The sequence below is a fragment of the Hemicordylus capensis genome, chromosome 6, assembly GCF_027244095.1.
Source record: "Hemicordylus capensis ecotype Gifberg chromosome 6, rHemCap1.1.pri, whole genome shotgun sequence".
In the NCBI taxonomy this organism is placed as follows: Eukaryota; Metazoa; Chordata; class Lepidosauria; order Squamata; family Cordylidae; genus Hemicordylus; species Hemicordylus capensis.
The window spans coordinates 25122446-25143004 of NC_069662.1; the positions used below are offsets into that span (position 1 = coordinate 25122446).

Sequence of the window (20559 nt, forward strand, 5' to 3'; positions counted from 1 at the left end):
TCAGGATTCTCGGCTACCATAGAAGACTTGCAGATGACTCAATGTCAACACTGAACATGAAATCCATATACAAATAGGTTAATAAAAAGTATGACTACTCAGTCTAGCATTACCAAACTGTGTTTGTTACCATGTCCCTATACCATTACCTTCCCCCACTGGTTAGCATGTTATCCTACATTTTATGCTCTAGGCTTCATGCTCATCACTGCATAGAAGGGACATTAAAATCATTTTGTTTTAATTTTGCAGAGTGTGATTATCATGTATGAATTGTAGGTGAACATGTGGGATCTATGTGTTGAAGGAATATTGCTGCTTATGTTCACAATGGTGACATTTGTGGCCTTGATGGTTATACTTCTTCACACGGAATGCAACACTGGAGTAACTAAATGTTGGGTGAGTGATCCACACCCTCCACTGCACAAATATCACAAGTCTGGGGACTTCATCCTTGGTGGGATTGCTTCTCGCACAGGCATCACCTTCATTCCAGTCAACTTCATGGAAAAACCAATACAGACATTATTGGAAGATCTTACGTAAGGAGTTATTTTGTTTTGTTTATATTCCCTATTTTATTGATATCTGGTTGAAGATTCCCAGGTGCTGGAGCCTCAGAATAGTTGCTTACAGGTATTTGGCCAGGGTTGGAGAAAATATTAATGCATTCTTCAACTGTTCTATTATAAGCATTCTAAAACTTGGGCCCGAGATGTCATTGGATTACAACTTTCATCATTCCCAGGCAGTGTCCATTGTGGCTGAGACCAACTAACACTGGGGACCCACTATTCAGAACCACATTTTTATTAAATAAACTTTCTTTCCCACACTGGAAATATACATTGCTTTAAAAAGTGTTTTTGAACCTCCTTGGATGGTCTGTATGTTAGCACATTTCTTATTTAAAACATGCTTAGATCCTAAACTGAAATCCTGACACACACAAAAGGCAACCAACCCCACTGAATAAGTAACTCATTCAAAAAGAATAGATGCTGAATGTTCACACAAAAGAAATAATGAGCAACAAACATCCTTTTGTGAAAAAGTATGTGAGCCCTGCATTCAGTAACTGATGTCACCTCCTTGAGCAGCAATAAATAGCAGCAAATTGCAAGTAAACATTTCCTGTAACTGGTCATCAATCTCTCACATCAGCTTGGAAGAATCTTGACCCAATCTTCCATACAAAACTATTTAAGCTCTGTGACATTTGAGGGCTTCCTTGCATGAACAGACTTCCTTGAATTTTTAGGATTGTTGTCATGCTGCATGGCCCACTTCTGGCTCAGATGCAGCTCACAAACTGATGGTTTGACATTGTCCTCTAGAATGTTCTGATAGGAAGCTGAATTCTTGGTTCCATTAATGATGGCAAGCAGTCCAGGTCCTAATGCAGCAGAGCAGCCCCTAACTAGGATGCCTCCACCACCATGCATGACAGTTGGCATGGGGTTTTTACTTTGGAAGGGCAGTGTTTGGTTTTGGCCAAACAAGATGTTTGTGATTGTACCTGAGAAGTTCAATTTTGGATTCAATTTTGGAGTTGAGAGAATGTTATTCCAGAAGCCTTTTGGGTTATCCACACACTGTGGGTAATACAGAATCAAAAACTGAACTTTTCAGATGCATGTTCTTTGCAATTGTTGAGAAGATTTTGTCTGTTTTCCTTGTCACTTCTTGAGGACTTTATTTAGTGCTATAAAAATGAAGAAGAAAAAATTAGTCTCCTACCTTGAAAGGTGGAGATTTGCAGATAAATCCCCGTTTTATTTCAAAACAGGTTGATTTCTATCAGATACCTAAAAATTGTTTCTCTTGAGCTGGGACCTGGTCTGTTTTTGCTTGCATGGTCTACTTCTGGTCTGCACAACTTTGGCTCTCCAGCTGTTTTTGGATGACAATTCTTGTAATCCCCAGCAGTGTTCCCTGTGACAGGGATTTACAGCTCCCAGAATCCCAAAGTGCAATGGCTTTTGGCTGAGGATCGTGGGAACTGTAGTCAACAACATCTGGGAATCCCTGTTACAGGGAACACTAATCCCCAGCCACAGTGATCAATAGTCAGGCATGATGGGAGATGTAGGCCAACATATGCAGAAAGGCTGAAGTGCTGCAGCCGTGGTCTGTTCTGATTGTCAGTGGCTCTCCAAAATCCAAAACAGATGGCTTTCTTACCCCTGTAACTGATTACCGAACTAGATGTGATGGGGCAACTGTCCTGGTATGTGCCCCTTTCACCCTTAAATTAATGGTCTACCTTTTACACCAAACTGAGTGTGTTGAGGAGCAGTACACCTTTCTCCTACTTTAGGCAGTTTTCTCATCGCCTGCTTCTGATACTGGAAGGGTGGCAGGCAGTGTTGGCTTTAGCCACAAGCTAAGTAAGCTACAACTTAGGGCCTCACATTATGAGAGGTCCCTGAATAGAGATGTGCACAAACCTGTTCAGAGACCCTTTTACGGGCTACTGAACAGGTTCAAACACTGCCTGGTTTGACAGTTGGGCAATGGGGGTGGGTGGGTAGGTCTTTAAGGGTGGGGAAGGGTGTGCTTACCCCTCCATCTCTTTTCCCCTGCCGGCACTGAGCCACCCCCGCCTGGTTCCGTGAACATCTCTACCCCTGAATACAAAAGAAATGACTAAATTTCAATTTTCTATAATGTATTTTCATGTAAAGATAGTTCTAATGCATATGGGTCTATTGCAAGACAAGTCTGTGTTATAGCTGCTTTTCTCACAAACTAATCTTACATAGATTAAACTAAGAGTTACGATGAAGGGATGCTTCCACTTATAAGAACTGCCAGCACGATCTTTACATATTCCTGATCCTTGATATTAAATTGTATTGATTCCTATTTGTTCTATTTGATTACATTTCCTTGCATGACTCTATTTCTAGTACAACTTGCATTAACTAAATTACTGGGAGATTATGGGAAAAATATCAATGATATTGCTTAGTTGTATTTTTCCAAATTACCTTATGGTAAATTTTACCTCCAAAAAGGAGGTATATAGATACTATAAAAAGCAATAAAAAGGATTTAAGACTCAGTGATGATAATGTGTCAATAGCTGACATGATATGGAAAATTACTCAAAGCAGTCCCATTGAAATTAACTTCAATGAGACTACTTTGAGTAATTTCCTCATGATGTCTGCCAATATTTGTTGAAAATTCTTCTATAAAAGAATGCAACTCTCATTCTAGCATCGTAACTAAAAATTACCAGCACATCCTGGCTTTGGCTTTCGCAGTAAAGGAGATCAATGAAAACCTTCAGCTCCTACCCAATATCACTTTGGGCTTCCACATCTATGATAGCTATTTTAATGCAATGCGGACTTATCATGCCACAATGGTACTTATATCCACAATGAAGAGATTTGTTCCCAATTACAAATGTGACCTCCTGAATAATCTAATAGCAGTCATTGGAGGACTGGATTCTGACATCTCCCTTCATGTGGCAAACCTCTTGGATATCTATAAGATTCCACAGGTAGGACTTGTGTATCTGTGTTGCATAGAATGTGGGGATGCAAAACATGATTCACACTTTTTGTGTCCTTTCAGATTTCCTTTTGTGGTTTGAAGACAGAAACGGGTGCATTTGAAATAATCAGTTGTGCATGTGTGCGTGTGTGTGTGTGTGTGTGTGCGTGAGTGTGTGAATAGTTTATGACATTTCTAGGAAAAGCATAGTCTTCTGTAATACATTTGTGAATGGGAGGAAAGGTTACCATTACATCTGCATGAGTAATGATGGAAAAGATAATAGAGAGAATCTCTGCAGTATCAGAGGCATAATTACTAGGCCTTTACACAGAAATAAAAGTCTGAGTCAGGTCCAATTTGATCTTTTCCAACCCACCAAATGTCATTTCAAGTCAGAGTTGGAATCAGAGCGGTGGTTGGGGTCGGGTCAGAGTCAGCAAAACATGAACTTTTTTTTGTTTTTGCAAAAGTAACTGCTGTACTCACTCTGAATCCGGCAGGAATGTAACACAACACATAATGCTTGTGAGTGGAAAATTGACTAAAAGGCTTTTAAAATGTTTTAAATGACTAAGCTTATGCACTGATGGTCAGAAAGAGAGGGCCGAAGTCTGGTTTCCTCCTTCCAGTCATGATTGCAAAAACCAACCCCCCTGCCCCCAAAAACCAAACCCTCTCACAGCTCTGATTTTTTTCCAAAAGAGGTTACAGAAAAAATCAGATCATGTACAATTTTACTCATCTGACTTTGCACTAATAATTACATAATCATCCATTCAGTCTTTTCAGCATGATCTTAATTTGCTTCAGGTTAACTAATTGCTCATACTGGGGAACAGTTTCATAACCTACCAGCTGGATGAGGAATTGCTTCAGCATTATTGTGTCTCTAGCTACTTTAGGATCATGTTTTTTTTAAAAAAAAGCACCGAAGAACTCACCTAATCGGCTTTTAAAAGATATTAGCATTGATACCTTTTTGTACGTAGAGATTGAAGGAAGCCTGACTAGGGGCATAACAGTTACACTGTTTCTATGAGGGTTTGGGAACTGTAAACAGAAGCTATTCTCACAAGTGAGCAAAACTGGGCAAAGAGAGCCCAGCCCTTTATTGCTCACTCGTGAGAACCAGCGGGCTTGCGTATGAGCCTGGTGGTTCCATGATGGCAAGGCCACCCAAGTGAAATCTTAAATGAGGTTAATGGAGTGAGAGCTCCATTAACATCATTTTGGCAATTGTGTGTCAGCCATGGCTGCTCATAGCTGCAGCAGGCACACTTGGGGAGGGAAGAAGAGTGGAGGGGGGACCCCAGGATATCACAGTGCCCTCACATGGTTCATTCCTGGGGTTCTTGGGGTGGGGTGCCCCATGTCAGCGCTCCCCTTCAACCAACCCCCATAGTGCCTGAGCAAAGCTGCTGCTCATCTGGGTGGGCTTGGGATCATCTGTGGGGAGAGCAGGTCAGGCCCGCTATCCCCGTAAACCCCTCTCGGATTTACAAATGGATTGTATGTAGAGCCTCAGAGACTTTCAATTGGATGGTGGTTTACAAAGGTTGATTAGTGGCCATTTTGGTTGCTAAGGGAGTGAAGCTGAAAACGAAGCTTGAAGTAGAAGCCCATTAAAACAGAGAGCAAATGATTGAAAATTACCTAAAAATGAGTGGTCCCGGGGACCCCAAGCTAGGTTTTAGGCTTGTGTGGGGGAATTAGCTAGTTTCAAATCGAGCAGTTCCATCTTCAGAATACATTTGTGCAGAGCTTTGGTCACAAATCTCAAAAACAAACTGAGGTTTGTTGGGTGGTTTTTAGGGGTACAGGAAGAGAAAATTAATGGTTAAGGAGCAACAATATTTAACTAGCAAAGCTAAGAGACTGACTATGTTATAAGAGATATTACTATGTTACAACTCACAAGGAGCAATTGGGCTTGAGTTCCTGGATTAAGTTCAGTGAAGGCTGACAAGAGAGAAATGGATGGTTTGGGATTATAGGAAGAGAAGGAGGAAAGGGAGTAAGAAGTTTGAGAGCAGGGGTTATATACTACCTCAATCCTTCCTGGAGGAACACTGTGAACCCTTGCAGCTCAGTCGTTACTGAGGGGCTTCTCTCCTCTGAGGTAGACAGGAAGGCAGAAAGGTGGGAAACTCACAGCCACGAGTGCTGTGCAGATTGGAAAAAGACAAGTCTGGAGGTGAAAAGGAAAGCAGGAGTGATGGTCAAAGTAGGGCAAAATGGAGGTGCCTGTGCCAAGACGTAGTAAAGACATAGTAAAGACGTTTATGCCAGTGACATCTGTGCCAAGATGCTGGTGGATCCGAAGAAGAAACACCTGATGAATCTAGGGTAGAGTGACCCAGGAGACATAAGGATTGATGGTACCTTGATCTCTTATAGGAAAATTCTTGCCCGAAGGCATTATGCCAACCAAACCTTTAAAATGTGGTGTGATCGTCCTAATGAGCCAGCGTGGTGTAGTGGTTAGAGTGCCAGACTAGGACCGGGGAGACCCGCGTTCAAATCTGAATTCGGCCACGATACTTGCTGGATGACTCTGGGCCAGTCACTTCTTTCTCAGCCTAACCTACTTCACAGGGTTGTTGTGAGGAGAAATTTAAGTATGTAGTACACCTCTCTGGGCTCCTTGGAGGAAGAGCAGGATATAAAATGTTAAAAAAAAACACCCCAAAATGTGGACAATAGGACAAAGGACAGGATGAGGCATTATCCTATTCAGTTCTGAGGAGTGGACCTCTTCTTGCTCAAAGCCAAGAAATGTTTAAAAGACCCATGTAGGGAGAAACAAAATGGACAAATCAAAGTTTATCTCTCATGTCTTTTAGAATATCTGGGAGTGACTAAAATTGAAACAAGCTAGCTTCCCACGAGCCAACCATAAGCATTCTCGTTAGCAGAGGAGATGATCTGCAACCTTATCGCACCTTCCTGAGGAGGTGATATTGTGACCTAATCTGCTGTGCCAACATAGGGAGAATACTTGGCTGATTGTTTGAATTATCAGTATTATGAAGATCCTGACATTATATTTTGTACTATTTGTATTTTTTTAACTGTTATTTGTATTAGCTTTTCTTTTGTGTTGGGTCAAATACCATAATAAAGTATCTACTGTATCTACTTGGCTGATTCTTGAAAAGAATAGTGCTGATTCAATCATGCCTACTCTGGCATTCCTTATCTAAAAGCAATGAAGGAGGAGAGCGCAGTGTAGATACACCGGCAGTCCAGAAATTAAACTAAACCTGAGAGCTGTCATTCCAGACTGCATGCCAGTTAATCCCTGCTAACTTGGCAAAGAGGCACCTTTTAATGTGGTGATTCTCTTTATTTAGCAGGGGGAGAGGAACTGGCCCTATCCACCCCCAGCACAGTACCTCTAGTGACTGTTGCTGGGGTCTATCTTATGTTCCTTTTTAGATTGTGAGCCCTTTGGGGACAGGGATCAACCTTATTTATTTATTATTTCTCTGTGTAAACCACCCTGAGCCATTTTTGGAAGGGCGGTATAGTAATTGAATGAATGAGTGAATGAATGAATAATAAGTGATATGCCCTACAAGTAAGCTCATGCAAACCAAAATGGAGATCTCATGGTCCTATGGGATCTGGACTGCAAATGTGGGAACTACACACCTGTGGCCCCAAATTAGGTAGAGGGGTGCTCTAAGGAGCCCCCAAACAGGTTCTTATGGTAACAGCCTCCTGAAAGAGAGTTTATTTAGAAATGAAAAAATTATTGTGGCTGGAGTCCAGGAGCCTAGAAAAGGACCAGAAAGAACAGTTCAGATGGTGGGGCCAAAAACACGTGTAGCCCTCAAGGCAGGAAGATTGTGTACCTTGTACCTCAAGGCAGGACAGTGTACCTTTTACAACAGCAGATATTTGTTTCACTCATATAGGAGCTAGGAGTAATTTGGCCCTAAACGGAGAAAGGGAATTTGACTAATTCAGCTAATTCAGTACTTCCTTAGTAACAAGTACTGCTCAAAAGGATAAACAAAGCCTTATTTCTCAGTACAGTTCTCTCAGTGAGCATAAGACATTAGGCTTAGGGGGCCTCAAGGAAGCTGCTTTTCACTCATTCTCAACCCACTAACCATGGAATTTGAAAAATAGGATCCAGGGTTATTGGAAGATGTTTCCTGGCATAATATATGTGGTGTTTTGAATATTTGTCAGCATTCTTTACATGTTTTAGTAGGGATGTGTGAATCAATATGGATTCAAATCGATTTGACCCAAATCAGGTTGATTCAGGTGATTTGAGCTCAAAATGAATCTGCCCAGACACTCCTGGCCAAATTCAAGCTCGAATTGAATCCCGCCAGATTCCATTCAAATTAATTTGAGATTCAGGTTCCTCCTATTAATTCCCCCAGTTTCCCAGCTTTCATTCCCCACCCCCAAGCTAAGTTCTAGCCCTTTGAGAAGTGGAGTTATGGAGCAAAATGTGCGGTCACTATTTTTCAAGTGTTTGGATTCTTTGGTGTTTAATAACTTTCCCTCAATGAATCCCTATGAGGATTCATAACACACCTTCATTTCTTTTGTTCATTTTGATTATCTTTTCGACTGTGCCAGCTGTCAACTGCCATGTGCCAACTACACCCCCCACCCACAAGGCAGTGGGGTACTACTCAGTTTATGTTCTAGGAATTTTTTTAAGTGTTTCGATTCCTTGGTGTCTAATAACCTTTCCTCCTAATGAATCCCTATGAGGATCCATTACACATCAAAGACTCTAAACACCTCAAAAATTCATAAAATATAAACTGAGTACCCCAGTGGCTTATAGTTTGGGGGGTAGTTGGCACATGGGATGCCACTAATTCCCCACCCCCAACCACAAAGCAGTGGGGTTGAAATGAACAGAAGAAATGAAAGTGTGTAATGAAGACACCAAAGAATCTAAACATTTCAAAAATTCCCTATAAAATTAACTGAGTAACCCAGGGTGTGTGTGTGTGTGTGTGTGTGTGTGTGGCAGTTGGCACTGTCCAATGACAGTCAAAATGAATAGAAGAAATGAAGGCTTATAATGAATCCTCATAGGGATTCATTATGAGGTTATTAGACACCAAAGAATCTAAACACTTCAATATTCCTAAAAAAAAAATAATAATTAAGTACCCCACTGCCCTGTGGAGGGCTATAGTTGGCACATGGCACATGGCAGTTGGCAGTTGGCAATGACCAATGACAGTCAAAATGAACAAAATAAATGGTGTGCAGTGAATCCTCCTAAGGATTCATTATTGGGAAAAGTTATTATACACCAAAGAATTCCAACACTTGAAAACTAGTTATCACATAATTTGCTCCATCACTCCATTTCAATAAGGGCTAAAGATTAGCTTTTTTAAATTAAAGCTTGGGATCCATATTAGGGTTAGGGCAACTTCAAATCCCCATTTTTTCCTATGGCAGAAATAAACAAAATCAGTTTAAAAACCCCCTCACAAATTCATTAACTACCAACCAAGTGTATCACTGTATTGAAATTTGGGTGATAGGTGGCACCCATGGCGACCTACACATCACCCAAATTTGGTGCCCCTGGGGCTTTTAGAAGTAGGTCAAACCAATCAAAATCTGAATAGAATCCAACTCTGATCAGATTCAAGTTTGAAGATTTGAGTTCAAATAGAGTCTGGCTGATTCAAGTTGACCTTGAATCAAATAGTGATTCATGCAGATCCCTAGTTTTTAGTATTTGTTCTTCATATCTTTTTTTTAGCTCACCTATGGCCCTGCTCAAGGGATGAATAATGGAGCTCCAGGCCTTTCTATCTACCAGATAGTCCCTGATGAACGCCTTCAGTATGATGGGATTATCTCTTTGCTCCTGCACTTCAAATGGATGTGGGTTGGAGTTCTGACTATAGATGATGAAAATGGAGAAAGATTTGTGCTAAATGTGCTTCCAGTGTGTAACCAGAATGGTGTGTGTGTTGCCTTCATAGAAAGGATACCCAGACTTACATTTATCACAGAATATGGGGGCCTAATGGAATATGGAGCAAAAGTACATGATCTAATTATGGACAGCAAAGCAAATGTTTTGGTTGTCTATGGAGACTCTTTTTCCATGATATTTTTGAATTGGCTCCCACGTCTATCAAAACAAGAACATGTTACAGATAAACCCAAAGTGTGGATCATGACAGCCCAGATAGACCTCATATCATATATTTATCAAAGGGATTGGGATATAGGAACATTCAATGGTGCTCTGTCCTTCTCAATTCACTCCAGAGATCTACCAGGATTTCGCCAGTTTGTTGAGAGCAGAAACCCATCCAGCCCACAAGAAGATGGTTTTCTCAAGGACTTTTGGGAACAGGCATTCAATTGTGTATTCCCAAATCCAGCCCAGGAGAATGTGGATGGGGATATTTGCACAGGTAAGGAGAAGCTGCAAATCCTTCCTGGGCCTCTTTTTGAAATAGGCATGACTGGCCATAGCTACAGTATCTACAATGCTGCCTATGCCTTAGCCCATGCACTGCATACAATGACTTCATCTATGCTCAGACGCAGAACATTGGTGAACAGAGAGGAACTGAAGCTCCAGAACCAGACTCAACCATCGTGGCAGGTAATGGGCTAAACCTCATCACATTGTCATGATTCAGATCTACATCCATGCGAAATCTATATTAGAAATTAAATGCACATGCATGCACACCTAATTCTATCTGCCAATTCTGGCTAGGGCTTTCTCAACTGTCACTCTTCAGTTTGGACTTAATTATTGGTTCATGACCAATGTGAGATCACATTCCCCCACCTTTCCCGCCACCTGGCCACATTGTTGGGGATCAGTGTACCAGAAGCCCATAAATCCTTGTCCAGAACTGTTCTGCTCCTTGTGTCCTGGCTCCAAAGTGTGGCTGACATCCAGATTAATGCAATGAGCAAATCCTTGTCCAGAGCTGTTCTGCTCCTTGCTTCCTGGCTCCAAAGTGTAGCTGACATCCAGATTAATGCAATTAGCAAAGATGCACCCATACATAGCTGAGCAGATGCTCAAAGTTGCTCAATCTCTATACAAGCTGTGTATGTGCACAACAAGGATAGCAGATGGCTTTGCATCAATCCTGGAAATGTAGACGGATTGACCAAGAGATTTCACAGCAAAAGGTGCACCACAGGAGGCACATCCAGTTATGCTGGTGCAAAGAATTAGATGTTCTACAGAGACAGGGTTCTACAAAAGCTGTTGGTGACCTTTTTCTGAGCCAAATATCGTACTAGTTCTTTACATTTTCTGCCTTAAAATTTTATCCAGTAATTCAGGTTCACACTAGACTAGTGCCTTTTCTTTACTTGCAAAAAATATTTCATCAAAACATTTCAATTCATTAGCCTTTTGAAGTCATCATAATATTGGGACAATCATCTAAGGGTGCAATGTCATCGATTCTTACTGCTGAAGTATTTGAAGCCAAAGTTATTTTGGCTTACGTAGTTGGCATGGGCAATTCTAGGCACATTCTGTAGAATTACTTCCTGGTTTTGGATTTGGCTTACTGATAAAAAGAGTCTGTAAGCATTCTGGCAGTTGCATAGTTTCACAAGGATTCCCTTCTCTCCTTTCCTTTTATGGAGACTTGTTTTCTCCATCAGTCCCATTTCTCCGTTTTCTCCACTTGCACAAGGCACAGTTCTTCCTCTAAATGCCGTATGTCCTCAATATCCTGCCAGAAACTCAGAAGGTACAGCTTTACCTATCATTCAGCTTTACTTATCACTCCAACAGGGGTCTAAGAAGTCTAGGGGGCCCAAATTCGATAACTGAATATGCTTTCCTTACAATTTTATGTTCTTGATGGCTCCTGCCACTGCTGCCACCAGCTGCTTGCCTCTTTGCCCTGCTACCAGTACTATTGTCCATTTCCCCTGTGACCTGACATGCATGAAGCCAAGGATACATCTTCCTGATTCCCGCCCCCATTCTCCAAGCCCTATTCCTTGCTGCTCCCCAGCCTAAGTGCCCCACCACCGCCAGCCTACCTGCCAGCCAGCCCTCATGCCTTTCTCCATCCCCTTCCCCCTGTGTCTGTAAAAGGATGATGCACATGGGCCCATGGGAGCAATTTGACACCCAACCCTCCCTCCCTTTGATGACGACTAATGGCATCACTGCCTGGTGGGCATACAGGTCCCATGGCCCCATGTGCTCCAGCTCTTTACTGGTTCTGGAATTTGGGGGTGGGAGAGAGGCACGAGGGCTGGCTGGCAGGTGGGCCAACTGGTGTTGGGCACAGAAGCTATGGCAGTGGCAGACAATCATTATGGGTCCCTCAGCAGACCCCCTTTCTTTGGCAGCTTTGTTATTTGAAGATGTTCACCTAATTGGAAATATACCCATGTTGCCGGTTGAATCATCTATTTTGCAACTGAGTGGGCTCTCCATCTCTAGTTCTCAGATAGAGGCCGGAATACTATGTACCACGGATGCTCTAACACATGTCTTGAGTGAGCAGGAAATTAGAAGACTCAAAGGTTGCTCCCAACACGGGAATTAAATGATTTTTAAATATTTTCTCCTTTAAGCCTTTACTTCTTTTGATTTGCATCTAGCTCCATCCATTTCTGAGAGCTGTCTCATTTAACAACACTGCAGGGGACAAGATATCCTTTGACCAGAATGGGGTGTTTGCTGCCGGATTTGATCTTATCAACTGGATCATTTCCACAAACCAATCCATTCACAAGGTGAAGATTGGATGGGTGGATCATCAGGCTCCTTCAGGCCAAGCACTCACCATCAATGAGGATGCCATAACATGGCACAGCTGGTTTGAACAGGTGGGATCCAATTGCCAGCAGTTGAGGGGATCTTCCACTTTGAGGGGAGCACCGAGTATCATTCTGATGTGAGGAGCTACTTCAGTATAGAGTGCAGTATATAGGCCTATAAAATGTTGGCCAACATCCTGACTAATGCTGTGCTTGTACAAGGGCATCATGCTGGTTCAAGGATGTTGCACTGGCTAATTGTGCTATATCTGGCATTTTCATTCCAGAACAGTATTGATCTAGCAACAAGGAGCACAACGTTGTGTGGCATGCCTCATATGTTTTGCAGGGAACATTGGCCCACGAGCACAGTTCTGAAAATCCCCATGATTTAGTGCAGCTAATTTTGCAATCTTCTTTCAATAGCACAATTTGGTTCATTGTGGAAGTGCAATACTTGCATGGCTGTAAAGAATGAAGCCACTGAACAGCTGTTCCTGCACTGCTTCCATAAAGATATGAAAGAGACCCAGAGTCTTATGGAGTCCTAGGTCATTTCCCACGCCCACCAATGCCCTGGGTGATCATTTTATTTATGTATGGCTTAGGTACAGCCCCTTTCTGTATGCAGTGAAAGTTGCTATCCCGGTTCTAGGAAGCAAGTGAAGGAGGGGGAGCCGTTTTGCTGCTATGATTGCATCCCGTGTCCAGAAGGGAAGATTTCGAGTGAAAAGGGTAAGAAACTTACAGTTTTGTGCTCTTTAATAGACTGTCTGAAGTCTAGAGGAACCTGTGTATTGAAGCATGTATGTTTTTCTTCAGTGAAATATGATAGGAAATTTAGTAAACATGAGATCTAGAGCAGTGTTTCTCAACCTTTTTGGACTCAAGGACCGCTAAATCATTTGTGCAGAGTGTCAAGGACCGCTACATTCTTTGTGTGCAGTTTCCCGGACCAGCAGTTAGTAGAGGGGTTTCAAGTTTAATTTTATTTTATATATCTAAGACTTTATACCGGTCCAAAACTTGCATCTACTTGCAATTAACTTGCAATTAAAATAATGTCATAAAATAAAATTTGTTAAACAATAAACTATTTTATTTACATACTATTTACACAAGAAATTAATTAAGAAATTAAATAATGTCATAAAATAAAATTTGTTAAACAATAAACTGTATTTTATTTACATACTATTTACATATCAAAATGCACACAATGTTAATGTGAACATTATATTCAAATATTTTAGGAGCAGAGGAAGAAGTCTGATAATGAGATATTCAAAATAAAACCTTGGTATGAAAACCAACAATATTCTTCCTTTCCATGTAGCCATAAATAAGAGCCATGTCTGCTTACTGGAAAGTATGCTTTCCCAAATTCCAAGGAGACTCTTAGTACATGCATATAAAAAAAGAATCATTAAAATAGAACACATTCAAGCACTATTTGAATGCTTGCATTACTTTCTCCCAAAAGCAATATTGGGGCTGTATTTGTGAATGGCAAAGAGATGACAAACTTTTGGTACTTCTGCAACAAGACAGTGGTAGAAAGGGTGTTCTCCAAAGCCATCCTCAAGCAAGCAGATCTTTCCCAGTCAGTACTACTTGATCCTCCATTTCTTCATATCTAGCAAGCTCCTTTATGAGGCGCAGCAGGTCGGCGCAGCCCTCAGACCGCGCGGCTCGGAGATGGAACGGGGCCATTTTCGCGGGGGGCGGATGGGATGGGATCCGGGGACTGCCTCTGTTTGCAGGCCAGTGCTTCTGTGCAGCATCCCAACTCTGTGGCCATGCACAGCACTGCTGGCTTATTTAAGCCCACGTAACGTGGGACTGCAAAAGAAAAGTTGCAGGAGACTCAGAGTTGTAGCGGAAGAAGAGGGAAGCGAGGCGTCGCCAAAGCAGAGAAAGGGCTGGAACAGAAGAAGCGGCTAGGAGGAGTAAGAGCGAGCGAGGGCGGGCGAAAGGGAGAGGCTAGCAGGTCGGAGTGGGGTTTGAGGGCAGAGAGGCGAGGGAGCAACAAGAGGCAGGGATTGGGCAGGGCCGAGGGAGGAAAGCCCGCAAAGAGCGGAGTCAGGGTGAGGAGTCTGCGCCAGGGAAAGCCAGATTAAGGAGTGGCACTTTGGGAGCAACTTTTGTCGAGTGCGGAGCGAAGAAACTTGGAACAGGGCCATTTTCCCGGGGGGGGGGGATGGGATGGGATCCGGGGACTGCCTCCGTCTGCAGGTCAGTGTTTCTGTGCAGCATCCCAACTCTGTGGCCATGCACAGCACTGCTGGCTTATTTATCCTCAATGCTCTGCTCTCCACTCCCTCGCGTGAGTCCCCGATAGTTGAAGAGCAGGAGAAGCAGTCGACGGCGGCGGCACAGGCACAGTCAGGCGCCAAGCATCCCCCTGGCAGCACAGAGGGAAAAAAACCGCAATCTCAGTGGCAGCTTCTTCAAGTAGTTTTGGGCCGATTTGGCCCGTCTTCGGCCATGTGGGGGCGGCGGCGGCAGCTTCTTTGGCCTGAAATTGGGCCTTTGTGGGGGCGGCTGGGCGGGTGCTCGGCGGCTGCAGCCGCGGCAGTTGTTTGGGGCAGGCAGTAGTTTGGGCCTATTTCGCCGTCTTCGGTCGTGTGGGGGCAGCGGCGGCGGCTTCTTTAGCTTCTGTGGGGGCAGCTGGGTGGGCGGTCGGTGGCGGCGGCAGTCTGGGCCGATTTGGGCCCAGACTGCCGATTCTGGGCCTTGATCTGGCCATGTGGGCGACAAGCGAGAAAGCGGCAGGGAGGGGTAAGTAAACCCTCCCGCCCTCCTAAATATACCCCCCCCTGCAGTTGGTCAAAGCAAACACTCACAGCCTCAGCACCTCACTTATTTTTAGCCCAGTAAGTTTAAGCAGCTCACCTTCAAAGATCTCAAAAAACCACCTTCCAGCAACCACCCAATTTCTCCACTCACTCACTCACTGATTGGGCTATCTTCCCGCCTCGGCACAAGCCCCGCCCCTGCTCCACCCCTATTGGCCACTGACGTTCCAGGAGCCTCGGAATTTCCGGGGAGAGAAAAACTTTTACAGCGGAGAGAAAAGCGGATAGAAAAACAAGCGTATTCAGTTTGGAGCCCTGCCTTCCTAGTCGCGGACCGGCACTCAAGCCTCCGCGGACCGCTGCCGGTCCGCGGACCGGCTGTTGAGAAACACTGATCTAGAGGAACCTGCTGATCAGGAAATGTCTCTCAGTGTTGTGGCTGGCATCTGAACTGAGTTTTTCATTCATAATATCCTGGAGTTGCTCTGAAGGATGATTTAATTTCAATAGGGCTTCTACAGAGTAATTAATCAGGATGTCACACAGTGTTCTTAATACAATACAGTGGCATGGCAACATTGGTGGTGGCCTGTGTCTACATTTTTAGTGGGCCACTACCACCACTTCCAGTACTGCCACTGCAACTCCCTGCTCACCCTACTCAACCACCACCACCACTGCTATTGGCCTTTACGTCCTCTACTTACTGCCACCATCATGGTCAGCTTTCTTTCCTTTGCCACCCATGATACAGTACAATGAGGTGTTCCGTGTAGATTAGGGGTGTGCATTTTGGAATTTTCTTGTTTTGATTTGTATCCAAATCAAAACATCCCTGTTTTGTTTTGTACCCATAGTTTCTGAATCTGAATCAGCCCTGTTTTGTTTTGTAGCCAAATTTTCCAAATCCGAATCAATTTGGATTTTTTAAAAGGGTCCCAGGGCAAAAAGAGTGGGTGGTGCTGGTAGTGTCCAATGGGTGGAAGCTACCACCCAAATTTGAAAGGAATTAGGCAAAGGACTGATTTTTTTGGTGATTTTTTAAAAAAGTTTACACATCTTTAAGAATTTTCCCATAGGGAATAATGGGGATTCCAGCAAATGTATCGCTTCAAATCAAGGGGAAAGGGATGACCCAGAGCAGAGTGTGGTGGGTGGTAGTGCCCAATGGGGGCAAGGAAACTTCCAGAATTATTTCAAAGGAATTGGGCAAAGGGCTGATCTCTTGTGATTTGTTGAAGTTTACGTGTCTTTAAGATTTCTCCCATGGGGAATAAGGGAGGTTTCAGCAGCCCCATAATTCCACTTGGGGGGCACTGGGGTTGCCCAGAGCAAGGGGTTGTGTAGTGCACATAGGGTGCCAACCACACCCACACCCACAAGCCTGTGGGGTACCGGGTTTTGTTGTTTCTGAGGTGTTCATTGTAGATTCTCTGGTAGCATATGAGATTTTCAGTGAAAAACAAGAATCCACTCTCATATGCTACCAGAGAATCTACACTCAGAACACCACAGAAACAGCAGAACCCAGCACCCCATAGGTTAGCAACCCTTCCCCTGGCCAATGTGGGGTCAGTAAAGAGTGGGAAGAAGCAAAAGTGCCAATGGGGAATAAGGAGGGAATTGTCAGCAGGTCAGCCCATGATTTAGGTCACTAATCAGAAGGCTGGAAGGGTGGGAAATTCAAAGAGATGTCAATCACAAAATGGAGACTGACTCAGAGATCACCACAAAATGGAGGTCCGAAACAACAAAACATTTTGTAGCCGAAACATGGACATTTTGTTTTGTATACAAAACTTTTGGATCTGGAAAATTGGTGTTTTGTCTTGTCTACAAAAAACCCGAAACAGACTGTTTGGGGTACAAAACATTTTGTATCCGAAACGTTTCACACATCCCTAGTGTAGATTCTCCGGTAGCATATGAGAGTGGATTCATGGTTCGTCGTTGAAAATCTCATATGCTACCAGAGAATCTACACGAATAACACTTCAGAAACAGCTAAGCCCTTTATCCCATGGGTTAGCAACCCATGCGGGTGGTTGGCACCCTATGTGCACTATACCACCACTTGCTCTAGCCCACTCCGGTGCCCCCCAAGTACAGTTATGGGGCTGCTGAACCCCCTATTATTCCCTATTGGGGAAAAGCTTTAAGCGTATACTTCAACAAATCACCAAAAAACAGCCTTCTGCACAATTCCTTTGGAATTGGGGTGGTGGGCAGGCACCCATTGGGGCACTACCACTCGACCCACTCTTCTGCCCCTGAAACCCCTTTCCTGCCCCGAATCTGCCCCCAATTCACGCTAATTTCCTCAAAAATCTACCCCTTGACCAAATCCTTTGTAATCTCACCACCCATTGGGGCACTACCACCTGACCGGCTCTTCTGCCCCTGAAACCCCCTTTCTGCCCTGAATCTTCCCCAAAGAACATTAACATCAGCAGCTGCAGCAGCAACATCAACAACAACAACAGCAGAGCTTTGCAAAGAACCAGGTTTCCAAAGCAAGCATGGCATCATAGATGCAGCAGACTAGGGCCAACAACAGCATATTATGTGCCCTGCCCCCTCCCCCAAAAATAATTTTCCATCCACAAGCAACAGAGACACTGTGCTGTGCTGAGGTAGCAGTAGAACTCTGCTGCAGGCCAGGGCGCAGGGAATTTAACAGAATCTGACACAAATGGAACAATGTATCAAAATGATAACTCTAGCAGTGACAGATGGATTTGACACAATGTTAATAACAAGCAGCAAGCAGATAGATACAATGTCACAAAGGGATTGTAAATGGGTACTCTCACTCAGTCTTCTCAAATGCTGGGTCTCTCTGTAGTCCACTCCTGTGGGTCTGGTCAGTCTTTCTTCTTCAGTCTTCCTCTTCTCCAGATGGGGCAAAAGCCTAAAAAAAAAAAAAAAAAACTTTGAAAAATCTGGGGTGGTGGGTGGCTGCTGGCTGGCCCAGCGCTCTGGGGGTGGTGTAGCTGGCTGCTTGCACAGGCAGGCAGCAGTGATAATTCTCTCAGCAGCAGGAAGAAGTATAAAACAATCAGAGAGAACTTTTAAAAAATGTAAAAAAACACCCCTTTTTTTACTTCCAAACCCAAATTTATGCTCAATACTGAGCACTGCAACTGGAGGTAATGGTGGACAATAGGGGCATCAAGGGTGAGCAATCAGGCAATAGAGCTCTCTCTTCTCCCACACATGAGGCAGCAGAAAGGAAGAAATGGCACCTGCACCCCCAATCAATATCCTGGTGCAAAACCCCTCTGAAAATCCCCCCTTGCTATTATTTGCCCTCTGCCTGGCCAATGAGGGTGAATTTAAACATTAAAATACCATAAAAGAAATTAGGAGACAATTGCCACCAGATCAGCCCCTGCTTTCCCTGGCCAATGTGAAGGCTTGAAGGGTGGGAAATTCCAACAGGCATCAAATCTCAAAATGGAAACTGAGGAGAAAGACTTCTAGCATTTGCAAAACTGAGATCTGAAATGTTTTCCAAAATACAATTCCAATCCAAAATTGGCTCATTACAATTCGGATTGAAAAATCCTTGGAAATGGATTTCTGTGTTTTGTATACAAAACACTGAAAAATGCCATTTTTGAGTACAAAATGTTTGGTACCCAAAGTATTTTGCACATCCCTACTTGGGATTATACATTCTATCATGTAAGATTATACCATGGGATTATATATTGTATTTTTTCAGATATGAATGACTGTAATAAATGCATGGATGGAAACTATCCAAACAAAAAACAGGATTTCTGTATTCCAAAGGCCATAAGCTTCTTGTCTTATGAAGAACCTTTGGGCATCAGTTTAGCCTTTTCTGCCCTTTTGCTTTCTTTGATCACACTCCTGGTGATAGGAATGTTTATGAAGCACCACAACACACCCATGGTCAAAGCCAACAACCAGAGCCTCACCTACGCTCTCCTCGTCTCCCTCCTGCTCTGCTTCCTGTGTGCATTGCTGTTCATTGGCCACCCAGCTAAAGTGATGTGTCTCCTCCAACAACCTGCTTTTGGCTTCATCTTCTCAGTGGCTGTTTCTTGTGTCTTGGCAAAAACCATCACTGTCATCGTGGCATTCATGGCAACCAGACCAGGATCTAGCATGAGGAAATGGGTGGGGAAAAGACTGGCCATCTCTATGGTTATTTCCTGCTGCTTTATTCAAGCAGGCATTTGTACTGTGTGGCTGGCAACTTCTCCTCCTTTTCCAGATGTTGACATGCATTCAGTCACTGAAGAAATCGTACTGCGATGCAATGAGGGCTCAGCCACCATGTTTTACTGTGTCTTGGGCTACATGGGCTTCTTGGCCACCGTCAGCCTAACTGTGGCTTTCTTTGCCAGGAAGTTACCCGACAGTTTCAATGAAGCCAAATTAATCACTTTCAGCATGTTGGTCTTTTGCAGTGTGTGGTTATCCTTTATCCCAACCTACTTGAGCTCCAAGGGGAAATACATGGTCGCTGTGGAGGTCTTTTCTATCCTAGCATCCAGTGCTGGTTTGCTGGTCTGCATCTTTTTCTCCAAATGTTACATTATCATGTTGAGGCCTGAACTGAATAATAGGGATCATCTAATGAGAAGAAAGTGATAGTGTGAAGAGTTAATCTCTGTTTTTCCATGTAAGATGTTTTCTTTAATAACCCAGTTAGCCTACGTTGTTGCCTTAACATTGAATTTCTTTATGGCCCCATAAGGAACTCAACTGCTTCTGCATAGATGGATGGAAGTTCCAAAGAAGAGAAGTGAGGAAATCCTAAAAACGATTCCCACAAAAACCTCAGCATTTGGGTGTAGAATGCTCTTGAACATGGAGGTTCTACATCAGACCCAAACTGCCAGAGACTGTGGAAACTTTAGTTGATCATACTGCCCTTGAACACATGTGTATTCTGGTGCAGGTTGCCCTTGAACATCAAGGTTCTACATGACACCCAAACTGACTGTGAATATAGAGACTTAATTTCCTCACTTTTGTCAATAATTCTATAATCAGAAAGTTTTGCTCTAATATATAACCTCCATCTTTAAGAGTAGTCTATCCTGGAACAATAGTCCATTGGTGATGAGTGGGAATTATTTTTGGGAATCCTTGCTGCACTTCTTTGGAACTTTCTGTAAATATGTGGCTGAGAAATTTGAGAAAGAGGATGCCGGGCTGGGCTGGAGTACACCAGCCTTTTCTATCAGCAGCTTGATAAGTGATCCTGCAAGTGTACATGCACATCAACAAGGATGTAAACTCCATTAAACACAATGGACCTGCTTTCAGATAATGAGAGTAAAGTGAAATAATCCCTGAAGAATTTTGTTGGGGTAAACATAATGGAAACATCATTTTAAAAATGTGGATGAGAAAGAAACCATTTGTTGGAGATGCAACTCCTGATGGCAATGACTCTTAGCACCAGCAACTCCATTGATCATGAGGGGCATTCAGAGTA

At 43.4% G+C, this 20559-nt stretch overlaps 1 protein-coding gene and 1 long non-coding RNA gene across 2 annotated transcripts; one reads left to right on the plus strand and one right to left on the minus strand.

Moving 5' to 3' along the window:
* The first annotated feature begins 285 nt into the window (after window positions 1–285).
* On the plus strand, window positions 286–19706 carry LOC128330957 (vomeronasal type-2 receptor 26-like). Its single transcript, XM_053264323.1, has 6 exons — window positions 286–545; window positions 3229–3520; window positions 9275–10135; window positions 12124–12351; window positions 12891–13017; window positions 18808–19706. Exons 1-6 carry the CDS (start codon window positions 286–288, stop codon window positions 19704–19706), a joined length of 2667 nt encoding a protein of 888 aa, XP_053120298.1.
* LOC128330498 (uncharacterized) lies at window positions 13443–15235 on the minus strand. Its single transcript, XR_008310123.1, has 2 exons — window positions 15178–15235; window positions 13443–14124 (listed from the first exon to the last, which is right to left on the minus strand). It is a non-coding gene; the product is annotated as an uncharacterized LOC128330498 (long non-coding RNA).
* Window positions 19707–20559: the final 853 nt, after the last annotated feature.

What these genes read in the sequence shown, in the direction of transcription:
- LOC128330957 (XM_053264323.1), top strand. Translation starts at nt 286, where the DNA reads ATGTGGGATCTATGTGTTGAAGGAATATTGCTGCTTATGTTCACAATG. An exon ending in ACATTATTGGAAGATCTTAC is followed by an intron (nt 546 to 3,228) that starts GTAAGGAGTTAT and finishes CTCTCATTCTAG; the next exon opens with CATCGTAACTAAAAATTACC. An exon ending in GGCACAGCTGGTTTGAACAG is followed by an intron (nt 12,352 to 12,890) that starts GTGGGATCCAAT and finishes TGTATGGCTTAG; the next exon opens with GTACAGCCCCTTTCTGTATG.